At 38.9% G+C, this 20,296-nt stretch overlaps 1 protein-coding gene across 1 annotated transcript in view; it reads right to left on the bottom strand.

Moving 5' to 3' along the window:
* Positions 1-20,296, bottom strand: part of MED13 (mediator complex subunit 13) — a 1,182,528-nt gene that overhangs the window by 203,903 nt on the left and 958,329 nt on the right. The window contains exon 26 of the mRNA XM_053707341.1: positions 7,187-7,372. Within this exon, the coding sequence (XP_053563316.1) occupies positions 7,187-7,372 (186 nt within the window). The remainder of the gene's footprint in view (positions 1-7,186; positions 7,373-20,296) is intronic.

Genomic DNA, 20,296 nt, shown 5'->3' with positions numbered 1-20,296 from the left:
CTCGATGTCACGTATGACGCCGGAAATGACGAAGTTGCGTCAAAAACGTAATTTCCCGCACCAAAAATGACGCAATAAAGTCTAACATTTGACGCACCCGCGGGCCTAATACCCGCAAATGCAAAAGTAATCAAATTGAAAAAGACTAAACCCCAGGTAAGAAACAAATTTCTTAAAGTGTTTATATTCCAAAATATGAAACTGACAGTCTGCAAAAGGAAATACATGAACCTGACTCATGGCAAATATAAGTACAATACATATATTTAGAACTTTATATAATTTGCATAAAGTGCCAAACCATAGCTGAGTGTCTTAAGTAAATGAAAACATACTCACCAAAAGACACCCATCCACATATAGCAGATAGCCAAACCAGTACTAAAACAGTTCTTTAGTAGAGGTAATGGTAAATTTGAGAGTATATCGTCGATCTGAAAAGGGAGGTAGGAGATGAATCTCTACAACCGATAACAGAGCACCCATGAAAAAGACCCCCGTTAGAGAAATCATCGTATTCAATAGGTGATACTCCCTTCATGTCCCTCTGACATTCGCTGTACTCTGAGAGGAATCGGGCTTCAACAATGCTGAAGCGCATATCAACGTAGAAATCTTAGCACAAACTTACTTCACCACCTCCATAGGAGGCAAAGTTTGTAAAACTGAATTGTGGGTGTGGTGAGGGGTGTATTTATAGGCATTTTGAGGTTTGGGAAACTTTGCCCCTCCTGGTAGGATTGTATATCCCATATGTCACTAGCTCATGGACTCTTGCCAATTACATGAAAGAAAACAGTATTAGGAAGGGAGGGGCTATTTATATTCCAAGCAATAATCTAACCCGGGGACTAAAAAAATAAAAAATAAATGCCCAGCCCACACATTTTTCTGTCTCACCAGAAAGCTCTGTTAATGGATGGTTAGTGGATCTGCCTCTTTGCCCCCCCTGAAAGGATACAAGAAACTGCTTCAACAGTATCACAAACTCCTTACACATTTGGCAAATTCCTACCTTAGTTGCAAATCGAATGCCCTGACTTGCTGTCCCTCTACACTCACAGTGCAAACTAGGCACGTGCACTCTCTTGGCAGCGTGCGCACACATAAGAGGGAACACCCACCTCCTCCCAGTTCTCAAACTTTAGAGCAGTACACACTAGTGCTAGAGAAACAAGACTGCTTGCTGCTGACACACGGCACGATTTCCCTCCCCATTCCTCCACAGTCCAACCCCCTCCTGCTAGTTTACCCGGCCAGCAGTTAAAATTTTCAGAGTAACCTTTTAAAAAAAATTACCTTTACTCTGCTGTGCTGAGTGCTGTGCAGCGGTTGTTGGGTTATGGAGAGCTGCCGGGACATGAGCAGTTATTTCCGGAACCCGGAACATACCATACCTCCCAACATTTCAAAATTCAAAAGAGGGACCCCCCCCAGCAAATCAAACACAAGCTCAAGCCACTGGTATGGCTATGTGAGCTATGTATTTAATTATCCTTTGCAAAGACATTGCTAAATATTTTTATCTTAATTGGACATTTAATAATAAATTCTTTAAAACTGCTCTCCGCATTCCCCATTAATATTCTAAATTCTGGGCTTTAAAGTCAGCAAAAATGCACAGTAGCACACTACATAGCATACACTTACACATGCAGATACACACACACTACATAGCATACACTTACACATGCAGATACACACACACTACATTGCATACACTTACACATGCAGATACACACACACTACATTGCATACACTTACACATGCAGATACACACACACTACATAGCATACACTTACACATGAAGATACACACACTACATAGCATACACTTACACATGAAGATACACACACTACATAGCATACACTTACACATGAAGATACACACACTACATAGCATACACTTACACATGAAGATACACACACACTACATAGCATACACTTATACCTGCAGATACACACACACACTACATAGCATACACTTATACCTGCAGATACACACACACTACATAGCATACACTTATACATGCAGATACACACACACACACACACTATATAGCATACACTTATACATGCAGATACACACACTACATGGCATACACTTACACATGAAGATACACACACACTACATAGCATACACTTATACCTGCAGATACACACACACACTACATAGCATACACTTATACCTGCAGATACACACACACTACATAGCATACACTTATACATGCAGATATACACACACACACACTATATAGCATACACTTATACATGCAGATACACACACTACATGGCATACACTTACACATGAAGATACACACACACTACATAGCATACACTTACACATGCAGATACACACACACTACATAGCATACACTTACACATGAAGATACACACACTACATAGCATACACTTACACATGAAGATACACACACTACATAGCATACACTTATACATGCAGATACACAGACACTACATAGTATACACTTATACATGTAGACACACACACACACTACATAGCATACACTTATACATGAAGATACACACACTACATAGCATACACTTACACATGAAGATACACACACACTACATAGCATACACTTACACATGAAGATACACACACACTACATAGCATACACTTATACATGCAGATACACACACACTACATAGCATACACTTATACATGAAGATACACACACTACATAGCATACACTTACACATGCAGATACACACACTACATAGCATACACTTACACATGAAGCTACACACACACTACATAGCATACACTTATACATGCAGATACACATACACTACATAGTATACACTTATACATGCAGATACACATACACTACATAGTATACACTTATACATGCAGACACACACACACTACATAGCATACACTTATACATGCAGACACACACACACTACATAGCATAAACTTATACATACAGATACGCACACACAGTTATGGATACAGATAGACACACACACTACATCATATATGGGTATCTGTAATTCATTGTATGGGGTCCTGGGGTTGGCAAGCACATTAGCCGGCAGTCTGCGGCTGCTACTGTTCGTTACCCTGGTATTAGCACTGCTCATTGTATAAAACTGAAGGCATGCTAGTATTATCCCCAGGGGTTAGACATCATCCCTACCAGAGGTAGGTTAGAGAGGTCACCATTAACCGTAGTCAGAGTGTATACAGCCTTCTTACTCCTGCTTAACCCACACACCATTCCTTTTCCACAGGGAATCTAACAGGCATCTAACCCTGTGAGAGCAAAGCCAGCTGCTTCTGAATACGGGCCCAACAGAATAATTTTTTTTTTTTTTTTTAAATGCCTGGGGCAAATCGGGACAGATGGCTAGCAACCCGGGACAGGGGGACAGACCCCTAAAATCGGGACTGTCCCTCGAAAATCGGGACAGTTGGGGGGGTATGGACATACTTCATTCCGGGGCTGTCCCGGTGATAACGGGGCGGGTGGCAACCCTACCCAGCTCGCCTCTCACGCAGCACTGGTGGTGCCTGCAAACACGTGAGTTGCCATTTGTCTATTTCTTGCAGCATTTCACTTGTCCTAACATACTCACCCTATGAAGCGCCTCCATTTCCCCTCTCTCATATTGTCTCCCTTCTCAGACTTTATAACTGTATTAAGGCATGTGAACATAATTGAGTTGGTGGGAAACCACAGCCTCCTCACAATATAAACAGGTATGATTTAGTACAGAAGGAGTACCTTCTAACATGTCAGAGTCCTCCATAGCTCAGGTAATACCCACAGGAGGACACAAATAAAAACGTTTTTTATTATAGAAAACTGCACCTTTATACTCCCAATGGCTGGGGCACTCACCATCTCCTAGACCCAGACAGTTAACAGAGGAAACGCTCTCCTCAGGGTCAAGTCTCAGCCGGAATGGAGGAAATGAACATAGACCACACCTGGTCACATGGAGTGCAAGACAGTACTTCCCCTGTTATTACAAATACAGTAAGTAACAGCTGTGCAACACTTTCAAAAACGAAAGTGAAACTTAAAAGTGAAACCTGTTTGTTCCAGCCAAAAACACACAGTCTATCAGCCCAGGGAAAAATCACACAAAGCAGCATGTAAATAATTAATACACTGATTAATTAACCCCAACCTTTTAATAAAGCCCCTTCAGAGGATATTAACCCTGGATCCGATCAAGGTATAAAGGAGCCACACTGTGACCATGTTGAGGCGTTTTATGTATAAAAATTAAAACTATCTTACCTCCAGGATCCATGCTGTGGAACAGAACACAGCCTCTCAAGTGTGACAGTCTTATAGCAGCACTCCTGACATGGACTTGAGTGAGAGAAAACAGGCAGTGAAACTTGTCAACACTGATTCTTTAGGAGCTGTTAGCAGTAGTCTGGATGGTTTCACAGAAAAACTTTCCCTGCATCTCCAGACCCTAACTTTCATCAATACTCTCACTGAGAGATTGACATGACTACTTAAAACTCCAGTCCTATCTCGAAGGGCAGATACCGTTTTTCAGGACTCTCCGAAATCTTCTGACACTTCTCTGCCACCTCCTAATGTGACGAAAGGCAAAGAATGACTGGGGTAATGAGGAAGTGGGAGGGATATTTAAGCCTTTGGCTGGGGTATCTTTACTTCCTTCTGGTGGCTTGGTGTTGTATTTCCCAACAGTAAGGAATGAAGCCATGGACTCTCCCTATCTTAGGAAGGAAACTGCCTTATCCTGATAAAAAAACAAATAAGGAGGTACACAACAAAGAGTAGACAATTCAAAAACTCTTCTAGCAGAATAGACAAAAGCTGAATATCCAAATTATGCATAAATTCAAAAGGTTTAAGCTGCAAAACCCTTAAAACCAAATTAAGACTCCAGGGAGGAGAAATTGGTTTAATCAAAAGCTTAATCCTTACTAAGGACTGAACAAAATTCTGAATATCAGTAAATTTAGCAATTTTCTTGTGAAACAAGACAGAAAGAGCAGAAATCAGATCCTTTAAAGTACAACCTTTACCAAACCATCCTGAATAAATTGAAAAATTCTAGAAATGCCAGCTTAACCCAGGTTCCATACACTAGGAAATAAAAGCCTTTAAAACCTTATGATAAATCTTCCTCATCACAGGTTTATAGGCCTGGACCAAAGTATCAATGACAGAATTGGAAAAACATCTCTGCCTTAAAAAGACATTGTGCACTGATTATTTTCTGTAGAATACAATTTAAATAGTTAAGCTCTTTCTGAGAATGCAAAATAGTTTGCATATATTACATTTTTTAATGCAATGTTGCAGTTTTTAAATATACTTTCCAAGCCCTATAGATTTGGATGTATACGTTCTTCTACAAGCACACTCACCATCCATGTGCAGTGCACAAGCGTCTAAATCCCAGTGACGTCAACGCTATTGTGACGAGTGCAATGAAAAGTTTGTTAACAGTAGAGCTGTCAGAAGTTCAAATGTTGCAATTCTTCCAAAGTATCCTATATAGTTTGTAGATGTGCGAAGGTGTATTTTTTCATGCAAGCAATGGATTACAGCATGCAGAGAAGGTGTTAACAATAGCCATAACATAGCACATTTTGAGAAACCTCAGGTGTGCCGCTTACTAAAATATGATTTTTAACATAGCTATGTTTGTGTGTTTTGTTAGATGCTCTGCTGTAGCTGTGGGACTGGGTGCATGGGTTTGGGCAGTGTTGGTGTATTTTCAAATATTTATCAGTGCATCAGTTTGCCTTTTGTTGTGTTAAGCTGTGTGTGTGTGATGACGTTTGTACATTTTTATTTATGGGGCTCTGTATGGATGCATTTGTTTTGTGAGATTCATGTTTTATCAATTGTGTCAAATGTAATTAACACTTCTGCAGGTTCTCTAATGAAGTTAATGAGGGCATATCATATGGGAGATCACATGTATATATAAATATGATTATTACTTAGGGGCATATCATCTGGGAGCTGAGGAAGAGTAGAGTCTGCTAATGTGGATCTATAACATTAGGAAAAAAATTCCCCCTCCTCTTTTTACCCTCATTCCTCAATACGATTTCTTGATTTGCTGGGGAAAGATTGCACCTTCAAAAAAATAATGCAAAACGACACCTGTCCTGCACCACTGTCAGCACAAATTGCAAAGGTTCTGTGCAGTGGTGGCTGGTAAATTTTGAAGATGGTGGTGTGCTAGACTCTGCCGCTTTAAGAATGCCCCACCCCTCAGAACCAAAGTAGCCCTCTGGGGTGTTCCCCACTAGCGACCTGGTCTGTGAAACACTGAAGTGTTATCAAGACCCGGTAAACAATGGTGGACACAGCGGCGAAAAGCGCACAAATATCTAGGGGCCAAGGGACTCCACTAGATCCCAATAAACGATAGACCCCATTACCTGTTTCCCAGTGAAAGGGAAAGACTATTAAGTAAAAGAATATGCACCATAGCAATATAAAGAAAACAACAGTACTTACCCTTATGCAGAGTCTGTCAGCAACCACATCAGTCCTGTAGAGACAAGAAATCCAGTGTAACTAACACTGTATAGATGATAGGGGGTGAGTTGACAGTACACTAGGAGAGGCATGGGAACTTCCCTGCGACTCAAAGTCCAAAACTCCAAAGTACAAAGCACGTTCATTCTTTACCTTCCTCCTGCGGAGGCAAAGAAAAGACTAGTTGCCAGTAAGGTAGGAGGTGTTTTATTGGGCTCTTGGGATTTGGGAATCTTTGCCTCTTCCTAGTGGCCAGGAAGACTAATTCCCAGCAGTAATGGATCAGGGACTATCACCACCTGTATGAAAAAAATATATGATACATTTCAAGAGAATGGACTGATATAATGATCAGGACCACAAATGCAAACTACCAAATACAAGTTGTGACATTGACTGCAAAGCCACTGAATATGACACCACTGACAATACAAGGGGAACGTTGCATAACCTGCAAAACAACATGCAATGACACACATTCAGGATACTGTCTTGTAGGATGACTTAACTGTGTGATGTCATTGATGTAAACTCCTCAAAGCTTGATAAAGGGAATAAACCATGTTTGCATATGAGTGTTAAAATAGTGCACATGTGTATCTATCCCTTCTCCACTTACTATTGTATAGTACCAGAAATAGATTATATTGTGCTTGAATTACTACAGGTACCTACCATTATTTGTGTTAAAAGCCAGATCAAGGTTTTCAGTTGTATACGTAGCAGAAGCTACTTGCACAGATGCAGATGTAGGAAACACCAGAATATGAGTACAGGACGTGTCTTGTGGTGTATTTAGCTGCGAAGTCTGTATGGTTAGAGTGGTGCTGCGCCCAAACACTGAACCTGTTGATACAGAATCTGAAAGGAAAAAAAGAAAAAAAAAAAGGCAATGTGAGAGCCTTAAAGGGACACTCAAGTAAAAAAAAACTTATGATTCAGAAAGAGTATGCAGTTTTAAGACACTTTTCAATTTACTTTGATTATCAAATTTTGCAGTCTTTTTAAAATACACACTTTCTGGGGAACAAGATCCTAATGAGCATGTGCACAAGTTCACAGGATATATGTATACTAATCTGTGATTGGCTGATGTCTGTTACATGATACAGGGGGTTAAAACAATTAGAGAAAAAATTGCCAGAAAAAAAATATCTACTGTTTATTTGAAATTAAGAGTAGGTGTATTGTTTTTATTAGGCACTTGTTAATTATGCAATTCTACTGCATTTAATGGTCTTTTAAGATGAGCTTGTAGTAGGTTGTTTTTCTTTATTTTATTATCACCAAAAAAAAGAAAATCTTAATGCCAATTCCTTTTATTTACATTCTACTGTGAACAAAGCAAGGCTATAGACAGAAATGTCAGCAACACAGCTTAAAGGGACATGAAACCCAATTTCTCATGATTTGGAGCAGGGGTGGGCAAGACTGTGATCGCGGTCAACCAGTGGACCGCAAGTTAATTTTGAGGTGACCACCTGTAAGATTTTATAAGTATGCAAAATAAGAGAAAGGTTTTTCACACATGTATGGCGGTGAGGCTCTTCACTCTAGATTCTGAGTGAAGAACCTCACCAACGTAGATGTGTGAGAAATCTCTCTCTTATGCAAACTTTTGAAATCGGCTATGACTGAGTCTATGATGGCTGTATGGACACTGTACTTCAGCATGCACAACGCGCCTGTAGCTGAACTTGCTGCCCCAGCTTTGGTTACAGGACCTGCCCTCTAATCAACCTGACATGGCATCCAGCCAATAAAATTACTTTGTAGAATGAGTCTCGAGCCAACATGATTGTGAGACTACTTTATCATATGCAGGCGCGGTACACAGATAAGATTGATTGACGGTCCCAGCATGACGTAAAGAGAGAGAGCGGGGTTGATTTTTAAAGCGGTATTATTTGGGTCAAAAAACATAATTTATGTAAGAACCTACCTGATAAATTAATTTCTTTCATATTGGCAAGAGTCCATAAGCTAGTGACAAATGGGATATACAATCCTACCAGGAGGGGTAAAATTTCCCAAACCTCAAAATGCCTATAAATACACCCCTCACCCACAATTCAGTTTAACGAATAGCCAAGAAGTGGGGTGATAAAGAAAGGAGTAAAAAGCATCAACAAAGGAATTTGGAAATAATTGTGCTTTATACAAAAAATCATAACCACCATAAAAAGGGTGGGTCTCATGGACTCTTGGCAATATGAAATAAATTAATTTATCAGGTAAGTTCTTACATAAATTATGAAATTATGTTTTCTTTCATGTAATTGGCAAGAGTCTATGAGCTAGTGACATATGTAGTAATTCCCAAGATGTGGAACTCCACAGAAGAGTCACTAGAGAGGGAGGGATACAATAATAACAGCCATTTTCCGCTGAAAAAAATAAATATCACAAACCAAAATATAAGTTTATTCTCATAATGAAAAGAAAAAACTCAAACATAAGCAGAGGAATCAAACTGAAACAGCTGCCTGAAAAACTTTTCTACCAAAAACTGCTTCTGAAGAAGCAAATACATCAAAACGGTAGAATTTAGTAAATGTATGCAAAGAAGACCAAGTTGCTTCTTTGCAAATCTGATCAACTGAAGATTCATTCTTAAAAACCCATGAAGTGCAGACTGATCTAGTAGAATGAGCTGTAATTCTCTGAGGCGGGGCCTGACCCGACTCCAAATAAGCCTGATGAATCAAAAGCTTTAAGCAAGACGCCAAGGAAATGGCAGAAGCCTTCTGACCTTTCCTAGAACCAGAAAAGATAAAGACTAGAAGTCTTCCTGAAATCTTTAGTAGCTTCAACATAATATTTCAAAGCTCTTACCACATCCAAAGAATGTAAGGATCTCTCCAAATAATTCTTGGGATTAGGACACAAAGAAGGGACAACAATTTCTCTATTAATGTTGTTAGAATTAACAACCTTAGGTAGAAATTTAAATGAAGTCTGCAAAACTGCCTTATCCTGATGAAAAATCAGAAAAGGAGATTCACAAGAAAGAGCAAATAATTCAGAAACTATTCTAGCAGAAGATATGGTCAAAAGGAACAACACTTTCCAAGAAAGTAGTTTAAGGTCCATTAATGATTAGGCTCAAACTGAGGAGCCTGTAAAGCCTTCAAAACCAAATTAAGACTCCAAGGAGGAGAAAATTATTTAATGACAAGCTTGATACGGACCAAAGCCTGTACAAAACAGTGAATATAAGGAAGCTTAGCAATCTTTCTGTGAAATAAAACAGAAAGAGCAGAGATTTGTCCCTTCAAGGAACTTGCAGAAAAACCCTTATCCAAACCATCCTGAAGAAACTGTAAAATTCTAAGAATTCTAAAAGAATGCCAGGAGAATTTATGAGAACACCACCATGAAATAGAAATCTTCCAAACTCGATAATAAATCTTTCTAGAAACAGATTTACGAGCCTGTAACATAGTATTAATCAGTGAGTCAGAGAAACCTCTATGACTAAGCACTAGGCATTCAATTTCCATACCTTCAAATTTAATGATTTGAGATCCTGATGAAAAAACGGACCTTGAGACAGAAGGTCTGGCCTTAATGGAAGTGGCCAAGGTTGGTAACTGGACATCCAAACAAGATCCGCATACCAAAACCTGTGAGGCCATGCTGGAGCTACCAGCAACACAAACAATTGTTCCATGATGATCTTGGAAATCACTCTTGGAAGAAGAACCAGAGGGGGGAAGATATAAGCAGGTTGGTAACACCAAGGAACTGCTAACGTATCCAACGCTTCCACCTGAGGATCCCTGGACCTGGACAGGAACCTGGGTAGTTTGTTTAGATGGGAAGCCATCAGATATTTTTCTGGAAGACCCCACATCTGAACAATCTGAGAAAACATCTGGATGGAGCGACCACTCCCCCGGATGTAAAGTCTGACGGCTGAGATAATCCGCTTCCCAATTGTCTATACCTGTCATGATATACCTTTAATTGGTAGTCTCCACCCAGCTACTACTCCCCATAAAAGGTGGAGTCATTCCATTCACTAACTGCTTGATTATTAGCTTTGTTTGGTTTGAAGTATAATAATATTAGCCACATTTATTCTTGGGGATCTTCCTCCTAGCTCCTATCTTAAGAGCACAAAATCCCTTTAACTCTTGCTGCCAACTACCAAACTCACACCTGCAGAAACTTTCGTTACCTGTTGTTAGCCCTTTACAGGAAAGCCGATATCACCTAAGGCTCACTCCGGATTACCACCTCCACAGAGTACAGTGTTTGCGTGTGCTGAATTCCTCCTGGGTCTGACGTCATCCAAACCCGACTCAGTTTCACATCGCCGCAGACCGGACATCCACCTCACACAGTGTCGGTAACCGCTGCTCGCATCAAACCCTGGAGGCCGCTGATCTAAACCGGACTACTCACTCAAACTGACCGCAAGTATATTAACATCCTTACCTAACAATTGATTGTGTTAACACAGCATCTGTGACAAAACTTGCCTGTTGTAATTTAGTCAGATGAACTCTAAAAAGGGAATCTGGTTCTATGTTATGTGCACACTGCTCTAAGTAACTACCACATGGATTATGGAATGACATTCTACAAAGTATATCGTTACCAACAACCCTCTCGCTGCAGAAGCTTACTTGTCACAAGACAACTTGTTGTTATTTTGTGAAACACTATCTATTAGATACAAAATTGCTATTCCTATACAACCTACTCATTTTTCATTTTGAGTTGGATAAAAGGAATACCTACATACTTCACCTAACATATAGAACTTATCTAGTTCCTAGGAAAAGTTCATTGCAATACCTGGGATATGAACCAAAGAATTTAGACAGGAGCTGGATTGCGCCCAAGCAAGTATCCAAGATACTTCTTTCATAGCTAGGGGACTGTGAGTCCCACCCTGATGATTGACATATGCCACAGTTTTCATATTGTCTGTATGAAAACAAATGAACAGTTCTCTCTTCAACAGAGGCCAAACCTGAAGAGACCTGAAAATAGCGCAGAGTTCTAAAATATTGATTGGTAACCTCGCCTCTTGAGATATCAAAACCCCTGGCTGTCAGAGATCCCCAGACAGCTCCCCAACCTGAAAGACTTGCATCTGTTGTGATCACAGTCCAGGTTGAAAAAACAAAAGAGCCTCCTTGAACTATACGATGGTGATCTAACCACCAAGTCAGAGAGAGTCGAACATTGGGATTTAAGGATATTAATGGTGATATATTTGTATAATCCCTGCACCATTGGTTCAGCATACAAAGCTGGAGAGGTCTCATATGAAAACGAGCAAAGGGGATTGCGTCCGATGCTGCAGTCATGAGACCTAAAACTTCCATGCACATTGGCACTGAAGGGAATGATTGAGACTGAAGGTTCCGACAAGCTGAAACCAATTTTATTCGTCTGTTAGAGACAGAGTCATGGACACTGAATCTATCTGGAAACCTAAAAAGGTGACCCTTGTCTGAGGAATCAAGGAATTTTTGGTAAATTGATCCTCCAACCATGTCTTTGAAGAAACAACACTAGTTGATTTGTGTGAGATTCTGCAGAATGTAAAGACTGAGCTAGTACCAAGATATCGTCCAAATAAGGAAACACTGCAATACCACGTTCTCCGATTACAGAGAGTAGGGCACTGAGAACCTTTGAAAAGATTATTGGAGCTGTTGCTAGGCCAAATGGAAGAGCAACAAATTGGTAATGCTTCTCTAGAAAAGAGAATCTCAGAAACTGATAATGATCTGGCTGAATCAGAATATGAAGATATGCATCCTGTAAGTCTATTGTGGACATATAATGCTCTTGCTGAACAAAAGGCAGAATAGTCCTTATAGTCACCATTTTGAAAGTTGGCACTCTTACATAACGATTCAAAATTTTCAGATCCAGAACTGGCCTGAATGAATTTTCTTTCTTTGGGACAATGAATAGATTTGAATAAAACCCCAGACCCTGTTCCTGAAATGGAACTGGTATGATTACCCCTGAAAACTCCAGGTCTGAAACACACTTCAGAAAAGCTTGAGCCTTTACTGGATTTGCTGGGATGCAAGAGAGAAAAAATATTCTCACAGGAGGTCTTACGCTGAAACCTATTCAGTACCCTTGAAAGACAATACTCTGAATCCATTGATTTTGGACAGAATCTGCCCAAATGTTTTGGAAGAATTTTAATCTTCCCCCCACCAGCTGAGCTGGAATGAGGGCCGCACTTTCATGCAGACTTGGGGGCTGGCTTTGGTTTCTTAAACGGTCTGGATTTATTCCAACTTGAAGAAGTTTTGGAACCAGATTCTTTGAGGGAAGGATTAGGTTTCTGTTCCTTATTTTGTCGAAAGGAATGAAAACGGTAAGAAGCTTTAGGATTTACCCTTAGGTCTTTAATCCTGAGGCATAAAAACCATAATTTATGTAAGAACTTACCTGATAAATTCATTTCTTTCATATTAGCAAGAGTCCATGAGCTAGTGACGTATGGGATATACATTCCTACCAGGAGGGGCAAAGTTTCCCAAACCTTAAAATGCCTATAAATACACCCCTCACCACACCCACAATTCAGTTTAACGAATAGCCAAGAAGTGGGGTGATAAGAAAGGAGCGAAAGCATAAAAAATAAGGAATTGGAATAATTGTGCTTTATACAAAAAATCATAACCACCACAAAAAGGGTGGGCCTCATGGACTCTTGCTAATATGAAAGAAATGAATTTATCAGGTAAGTTCTTACATAAATTATGTTTTCTTTCATGTAATTAGCAAGAGTCCATGAGCTAGTGACATATGGGATAGCAGATACCCAAGATGTGGAACTTCCACGCAAGAGTCACTAGAGAGGGAGGGATAAAATAAAGACAGCCAACTCCGCTGAAAAATTAATCCACTACCCAAATCAAAAAGTTTCAATTTTTATAATGAAAAAAACTGAAATTATAAGCAGAAGAATCAAACTGAAACAGCTGCCTGAAGTACCATTCTACCAAAACTGCTTCTAAAGAAGAGAAAACATCAAAATGGTAGAATTTAGTAAAAGTATGCAAAGAAGACCAAGCCATTGCTATGCAAGTCTGATCAACAGAAGCTTCATTCTTAAAAGCCCAGGAAGTAGAAACTTACCTAGTAGAATGAGCCTTAATCCTCTGAGGCGGGAATCAACCCGACTCCAAATAAGCATGATGAATCAAAAGTTTAACCAAGATGCCAAAGAAATGGCAGAAGCCTTTTGACCTTCCTAAAAACAGAAAAGATAACAAATAGACTAGACGTCTGTCTGAAATCTGAATACCTTCAACATAGGATTTCAAAACTCTTACCATATCCAAAGAATGTAAGAATCTTACCAAAGAAGTCTTAGGAAAAGACAATAATTCCTCCCTAATGTTGATAGAATTCACAACTTTAGGTAAGAATTGAAATGAGGATAGCAAAAACCACCTTATCCTGATGAAAAAAATCAGAAAAAGGAGATTCACAAGAAAGAACAGATAATTCAAAAACTGTTCTAGCTGAAGAGATGTCTAAAAAGAACAATACTTTCCATGAAATTAAATAATGTCTAGAGAAAGCATATGTTCAAATAGAAGAGCCTGTAAAGCCTTCAGACCCAAATTAAGACTCCAAGGAGGAGAAATTGGCTTAATGACAGGTTTGATAAGAACCAAAGCCTGAACAAAATAATGAATATCAGGAAGTAACACTGCCTTATCCTGATGAAAAATCAGAAAAGGAGATCCACAAGAAAGAGCAGATAACTCAGAAACTCTTCTAGCAGAAGATATAGCCAAAAGGAACAATACTTTCCAAGAAAGTAATTTAATGTCCAGAGAATGCATAGGTTCAAACGGAGGAGCCTGTAAAGCCCTCAGTACCAAATTGAGACTCCAAGGAGGAGAGATAGACTTAATGACAGGGTTGATACGAACCAAAGCCTGTACAAAACAATGAATATCAGAATGATTAGCAATCTTTCTGTGAAAAAGAACAGAAAGAGTAGAGATTTGTCCTTTCAAAGAACTTGCAGACAAAACCTTATCCAAACCATCCTGAAAAATTGTAAAATTCTAGGAATTCTAAAAGAATGCCAAGAGAATTTATGAGAAGAACACCAAGAAATGTAAGTCTTCCAAACTTGATAATAAATCTTTCTAGAGACAGATTTACAAACCTGAAACATAGTATTAATCACTGAGTCAGAGAAACCTCTATGATTAAGAATCAAGCGTTCAATCTCCATACCTTCAAATTTAATGATTTGAGATCCTGATGGAAAAATGGGCCTTGAGATAGAAGGTCTGGTCTTAACGGAAGTGTCCAAGGTTGGCAACTGGCCATCCGAAGAGGTCCGCATACCAAAACCTGTGAGGCCATGCTGGAGCCAACAGCAGAACAAACGAACGCTCCATTAGAATTTTAGAAATCACTTTTGGAAGAACTAGAGGCAGAAAGATATAGGCAGAATGATAATTCCAAGGAAGTGTCAATGCATACGCTACTTCCGCCTGAGGATCCCCGGATCTGAATAGGCCCCTGGGAAGTTCCTTGTTTAGACGAGATGCCAACAGATCTATTTCTGGAAGCCCTCACATCTGAAAAATTGAAAAACATATCTGGGTAAAGAGACCATTCTCCCGGATGTAAAGCTTGATTAACAGAGATAATCCGCTTCCCAAATGTCTATACCTGGGAAAAAGACCACAGAATTTAGATAGGAGCTGGATTTAGCCCAAGCAAATATCCGAGATACTTTTGTCACAGCCTTCTTCAAAAAGAAACCAACTGAAGAACTCTGAGAATGCACGGAGTTCCAAAATATCAAATGGTAATCTCGCCTCCTGAGATTTCCAAACCCCTTGTGCTGACAGAGATCCTCAGACAGCCTCCCAACCTAAAAGACTCGCATCTGTAGAAATCATGGTCCAGGTTGAAAGAATTAAAGAGACCTGTAGAACTAAATGATGGTGATCTTAACCACCGAATCAAAGATAGATAAACATTAGAATTCGAAGATTTAAAAAGTGAAATCCTAGAATCCCTGCACCATTATTCAGCATAAAAAACTGGAAAGGTTTTCTATGAAAATGAGCAAAGGGAATTGAATCCAATGCTGCAGCCATAAGACTTAAAACTTCCATGCATATATAGCAACTGAAGGAAATAATAGAGACTGAAGGTACTGACAGACGGAATCCAATAAAATTGTCACTTGTCTGTTAGAGACAAAGACAGTGACACAAACTATCTGGAAACCTAAAAAAAGGTGACCCTTGTGTGAGGAATCAAGAGCTTTTGATAAAAAGATCCTCTAACCATGTCTTGAAAAAACAAAGTTGAATCATATGAGATTCCGTAGTCTCAGAAAATAAAAATAATCTGAATGAAAACAGAAAATGAAGATATGCATCTATTGTATCTAATGAAAACAAATAATGCTATCACTGACCAAAAAAAGGCAGAATAGACCATATAAATACCAATCTAAAAGATGGTACATTTATATAATAAAAAGATTTTCTATCTTTGGAACAATGAATAGTTTTGAATAAAACCCCAAAACCCAGTTCCTAAAAATGGAACTGGAATAAATACCCCAGAAGATTCCAGATCTGAGCAGCGCTTGAGCCCCAACAGGTGATCAGCCGCGCTTCTACATTACCCAAAATATATAGGACTGAAACACATTTAAGGAAAGTGTTAGCATTACTGGAATAGCTGGAATATAATAGAGAGAAAAAGACTTCTCACAGACGGTTTTACTCTGAATTTTATTCTGTACCCAAAATCTAAGAAATTTGGACCGAATAGAACCAAACAAATTTCAAAAAAATCTTAACCTGCCCCTTACCAGCCAAGCTGGAATACGGCACATACATGCAAATTTAGGGAGCTGATTTTGAACTAAAAAACTTCCAATTAAAAACAAGTTACTTGGGTAAGAATTAAGGATTTTGTTCCTTAGTAAGAACAACCAAACTAAAATAAGCTTAAAGTTTTAGTCTTAGAACTCAATCTTGAAGCCCAGAGTAACAGTTAAGAATTGAATCCAATTATGAACCAAATAATTGATTATCTTGGAAAAAAAGAAATAAGGATTTGTTAGAAATCACAAAATTCTTCTAGCTAAAACAGCTAAAGACATAGATTAACCCCTTAATGACAACTGACGTACCAGGTACGTCATGCATTAACAAGCAGTTAATGACAATGGATGTACCTGGTACGTCAGTTGTCTAACAGAGTGCTGGAAGTGATCACAACCACTTCCAGCAGCTCTGAGGGTATTGCAGTGATGCCTCGATATGGAGGCATCCTGCAATACCCCTTTACAAGCTTCCGATGCAGAGAGAGCCACTCTGTGGCCCTCTCTGCACTGGTAGCGATGGTGCCGTTTGAGCGGGTGGGAGGGAGCGTGTGCGCGCGTGCACGATGCGCGCGCGCGTGCACGGGGGTGTGCACGTGGACGCGCGTGCACGCATTAGCCACACTGACACCAATGAAGTTAGGAAGGGGGAAAAAAAGTTAAAATTTTTTTTTTCCATATAAAAGGATCTGGGAGGGGGAGGGGGTATTGTGGGGGGGCTGCTACACTACAGAAATAATTAAAAATAAAAGTTAAAAATAAAATTAAAATACTTTGGTTTGTGGGGCCAAACTGGGTACTGGCAGACAGCTGCCAGTACCCAAGATGGCGGTAATTAGGTAGGGGAGAGGGTTAGAGAGCTGGAGGGGGGGGGGATCAGGGAGGTTGGTGCTAAGGAAGGGGTTCATCACAACTAAAATATTTTATTATTTTTATTTAAAAAAAAAAAAAACTCTTTTATTTAGTACTGGCAGACTTTCTGCCAGTACTTAAGATGGCGGGAACAATTGTGGGGTGGGGGAGGGAAGAGAGCTGTTTGGGAGGGATCAGGGGGTGGGATGTGTCAGGTGGGAGGCTGATCTCTAAAATTAACCCGGCAAGCTCCTTACAAGCTACCTAATTTAACCCCTTCACTGCTGGGCATAATTCACGTGTGGTGCGCAGCAGCATTTAGCGGCCTTCTAATTACCAAAAAGCAACGGCAAAGCCATATAAGTCTGCTATTTCTGAACAAAGGGGATCCCAGAGAAGCTTTTACAACAATTTCTGCCATAATAACACAAGCTGTTTGTAAATAATTTCAGTGAGAAACCTAAAATTGTGAAAAATGTAAAGTTTTTTTTTTATTTGCTCGCATTTGGCGGTGAAATGGTGGCATAAAATATACCAAAATGGGCCTAGATCAATACTTGGGGTTGTCTACTACACTGCACTAAAGCTAAAATTAACACTACAAGCTCCCTACAAGCTCCCTAATTAACCCCTTCACTCCTGGACATAAAACACGTGTGGTGCGCAGCGGCATTTAGCGGCCTTCTAATTACCAAAACGCAACCACAAAGCCATATAAGTCTTATTTCTGAAAAAGGGGATCCCAGAGAAGAATTTACAACCATTTGTGCCATAATTGCAGAAGCTGTTTATAAATAATTTCAGTGGGAAACCTAAAGTTTGTGACAAAATTTGTGAAAAAGTGAACTTTTTTTTTTTTTTTATCGCATTTGGCGGTGAAATGGTGGCATGAAATATACCAAAATGGGCCTAGATCAATACTTTGGGATGTCTTCTAAAACAAAATATATACATGTCAAGGGATATTCAGGTATTCCTGACAGATATCAGGGTTCCAAAGTAACTAGCGCTAATTTTGAAAAAAAAGTGGTTTGGAAATAGTAAAGTGTTACTTGTATTTATTGCCCCATAAATTGCAAAAAAAAGCAAAGAACATGTAAACATTGGGTATTTCTAAACTCAGGACAAAATTTATAAACTATTTAGCATCAGTGTTTTTTGGTGATTGTAGATGTGTAACAGATTTTGGGGGTCAAAGTTAGAAAAAGTGTGTTTTTTTCCATTTTTTCCTCATATTTTATAATTTTTTTTAGTAAATTATAAGATATGATGAAAATAATGGTATCTTTAGAAAGTCCATTTAATGGCGAGAAAAACGGTATATAATATGTGTGGGTACAGTAAACGAGTAAGAGGAAAATTACAGCTAAACGCAAACACTGCAGAAATGTAAAAATAGCCATTGTCATTAAGGGTAAGAAAATTGAAAAATGGTCCGGTCATTAAGGGGTTAAACCTCATTTGCGAAAATATTCAATAAAATGAAGATACAAATGAAATTATTAGCATGTTAATCCAGTTAACGGACCAGTCAACACACCGGACTTGCATAATCAACAAATGCAAGACAACAAGACAAATGCAACAGCACCCAGTCTGAACCTCAAATGAGCAGTAGACTTTGTCCCTTAACAATGCTAAATAAAACATAATCTGATACTTGATCTTAAAGTAAACAGAAAAATGAAGCAATTGCAAAATCATCCAAATAAATCACAGGTCCAAGAAAAGTACCTGAAAATAAATAATTTTCCTTAAATAAGATACAACCATCTAAAAGGAAAATAAATACTATTTTGCTATAGAAACAATAGCATATTTAGCAGGAGTAGAGATAGCCCCATTAAAGGATTCCAAAACTTTTTTTTTTTTTTAGAACCGGAATACAAATTTCACATAGCAATCAATATCATATCATTAATCAAATACTTTTACACTCCAACAAAGCAGCAATACATTTTAAAATATCATTTTTATTTTCAATGATTACCTCACTCAATCCAACCCTCAAATATGGGCTGTAATAGCGGAAAAGCAATCTCCAATCAGATGCCGATTTTATGCATATGATTATGTAATAAATTTTTCCCACTGCGCATGCGTACTCCGAACGTGAACCTCGCGCAAACGCATATCCAGCCCTTGATGCCGAGATTACCCACATAATGTCAATGGAATCTCGTAAGTGACGTAAAGGATGACGGTTTAGAAGGCTAGCGCTGTGTATTCACCTAGGGCAACGCATATCCGGTGGTAGAAGGTAGCGCATGCGCATTGCAGCAATCTTCCGCCATTTTCATAACCTGGGTTATCAGTGTGGATTCGCCTAGGGCAACGCATATCCGGCGGTAGAAGGTAGCGCATGCGCATTGCAGCAATCTTCCGCCATTTTCATAACCTGGGTTATCAGTGTGGATTCGCCTAGGGCAAAGCATACCCGGCGATGGGTTTGGAAATCGGCTAATTTTAAGAATATGATTACTACTAAATGGTAGAAATTTGAAACGGAATGTAAATTACAAACTGCTATAAAATTTATTCATTTTGAGATTACTGATAACTTTTTTGGGGGGTTTAGTGTCCCTTTAAATTGGAGAACCCTCAAAATTGAAATTAACTGCCGGCAAAATATAATTTAAAACCTTTGAAGAAGGAAGAAAATTCTCAGCCTATTCCATTCCCTAGTATGAGGAACTGGAAAAAAACCTCTGAAAACACAGAAGATAAAATAAGCAGAAATAAAATGTTAGCTAGTCTTGAAAAAGAACTAGTTACCTCAATATCCAAAATAATCAACACCTTTTCAACAAAGAACAAAAGTGCTCTAATAAAAAATAAAAAAGTAGATTTGTTAGTGTCAATATCTGATGAAGAAAAAAACATCATCAGAGAAGGATAAATCAGTATGTTGTTGGTCATTTGAAACTTCGACAATTAAAAAAGAAGTTTAAAAAAGACCTAAAAATTTTATTAGAAGGCGCGATGTCAGGCAAAGCCTTAAAAATAGAATCAGAAAAATATTCTTATAAAATTTTCTAAGTATATCTTGTATATAAGATGTAAAAAGA

Source organism: Bombina bombina, chromosome 3 (assembly GCF_027579735.1).
Source record: "Bombina bombina isolate aBomBom1 chromosome 3, aBomBom1.pri, whole genome shotgun sequence".
NCBI lineage: Eukaryota > Metazoa > Chordata > Amphibia > Anura > Bombinatoridae > Bombina > Bombina bombina.
Note: the sequence above shows the minus strand (reverse complement) of the source record. Positions and strands in the feature narration are given on the sequence as shown.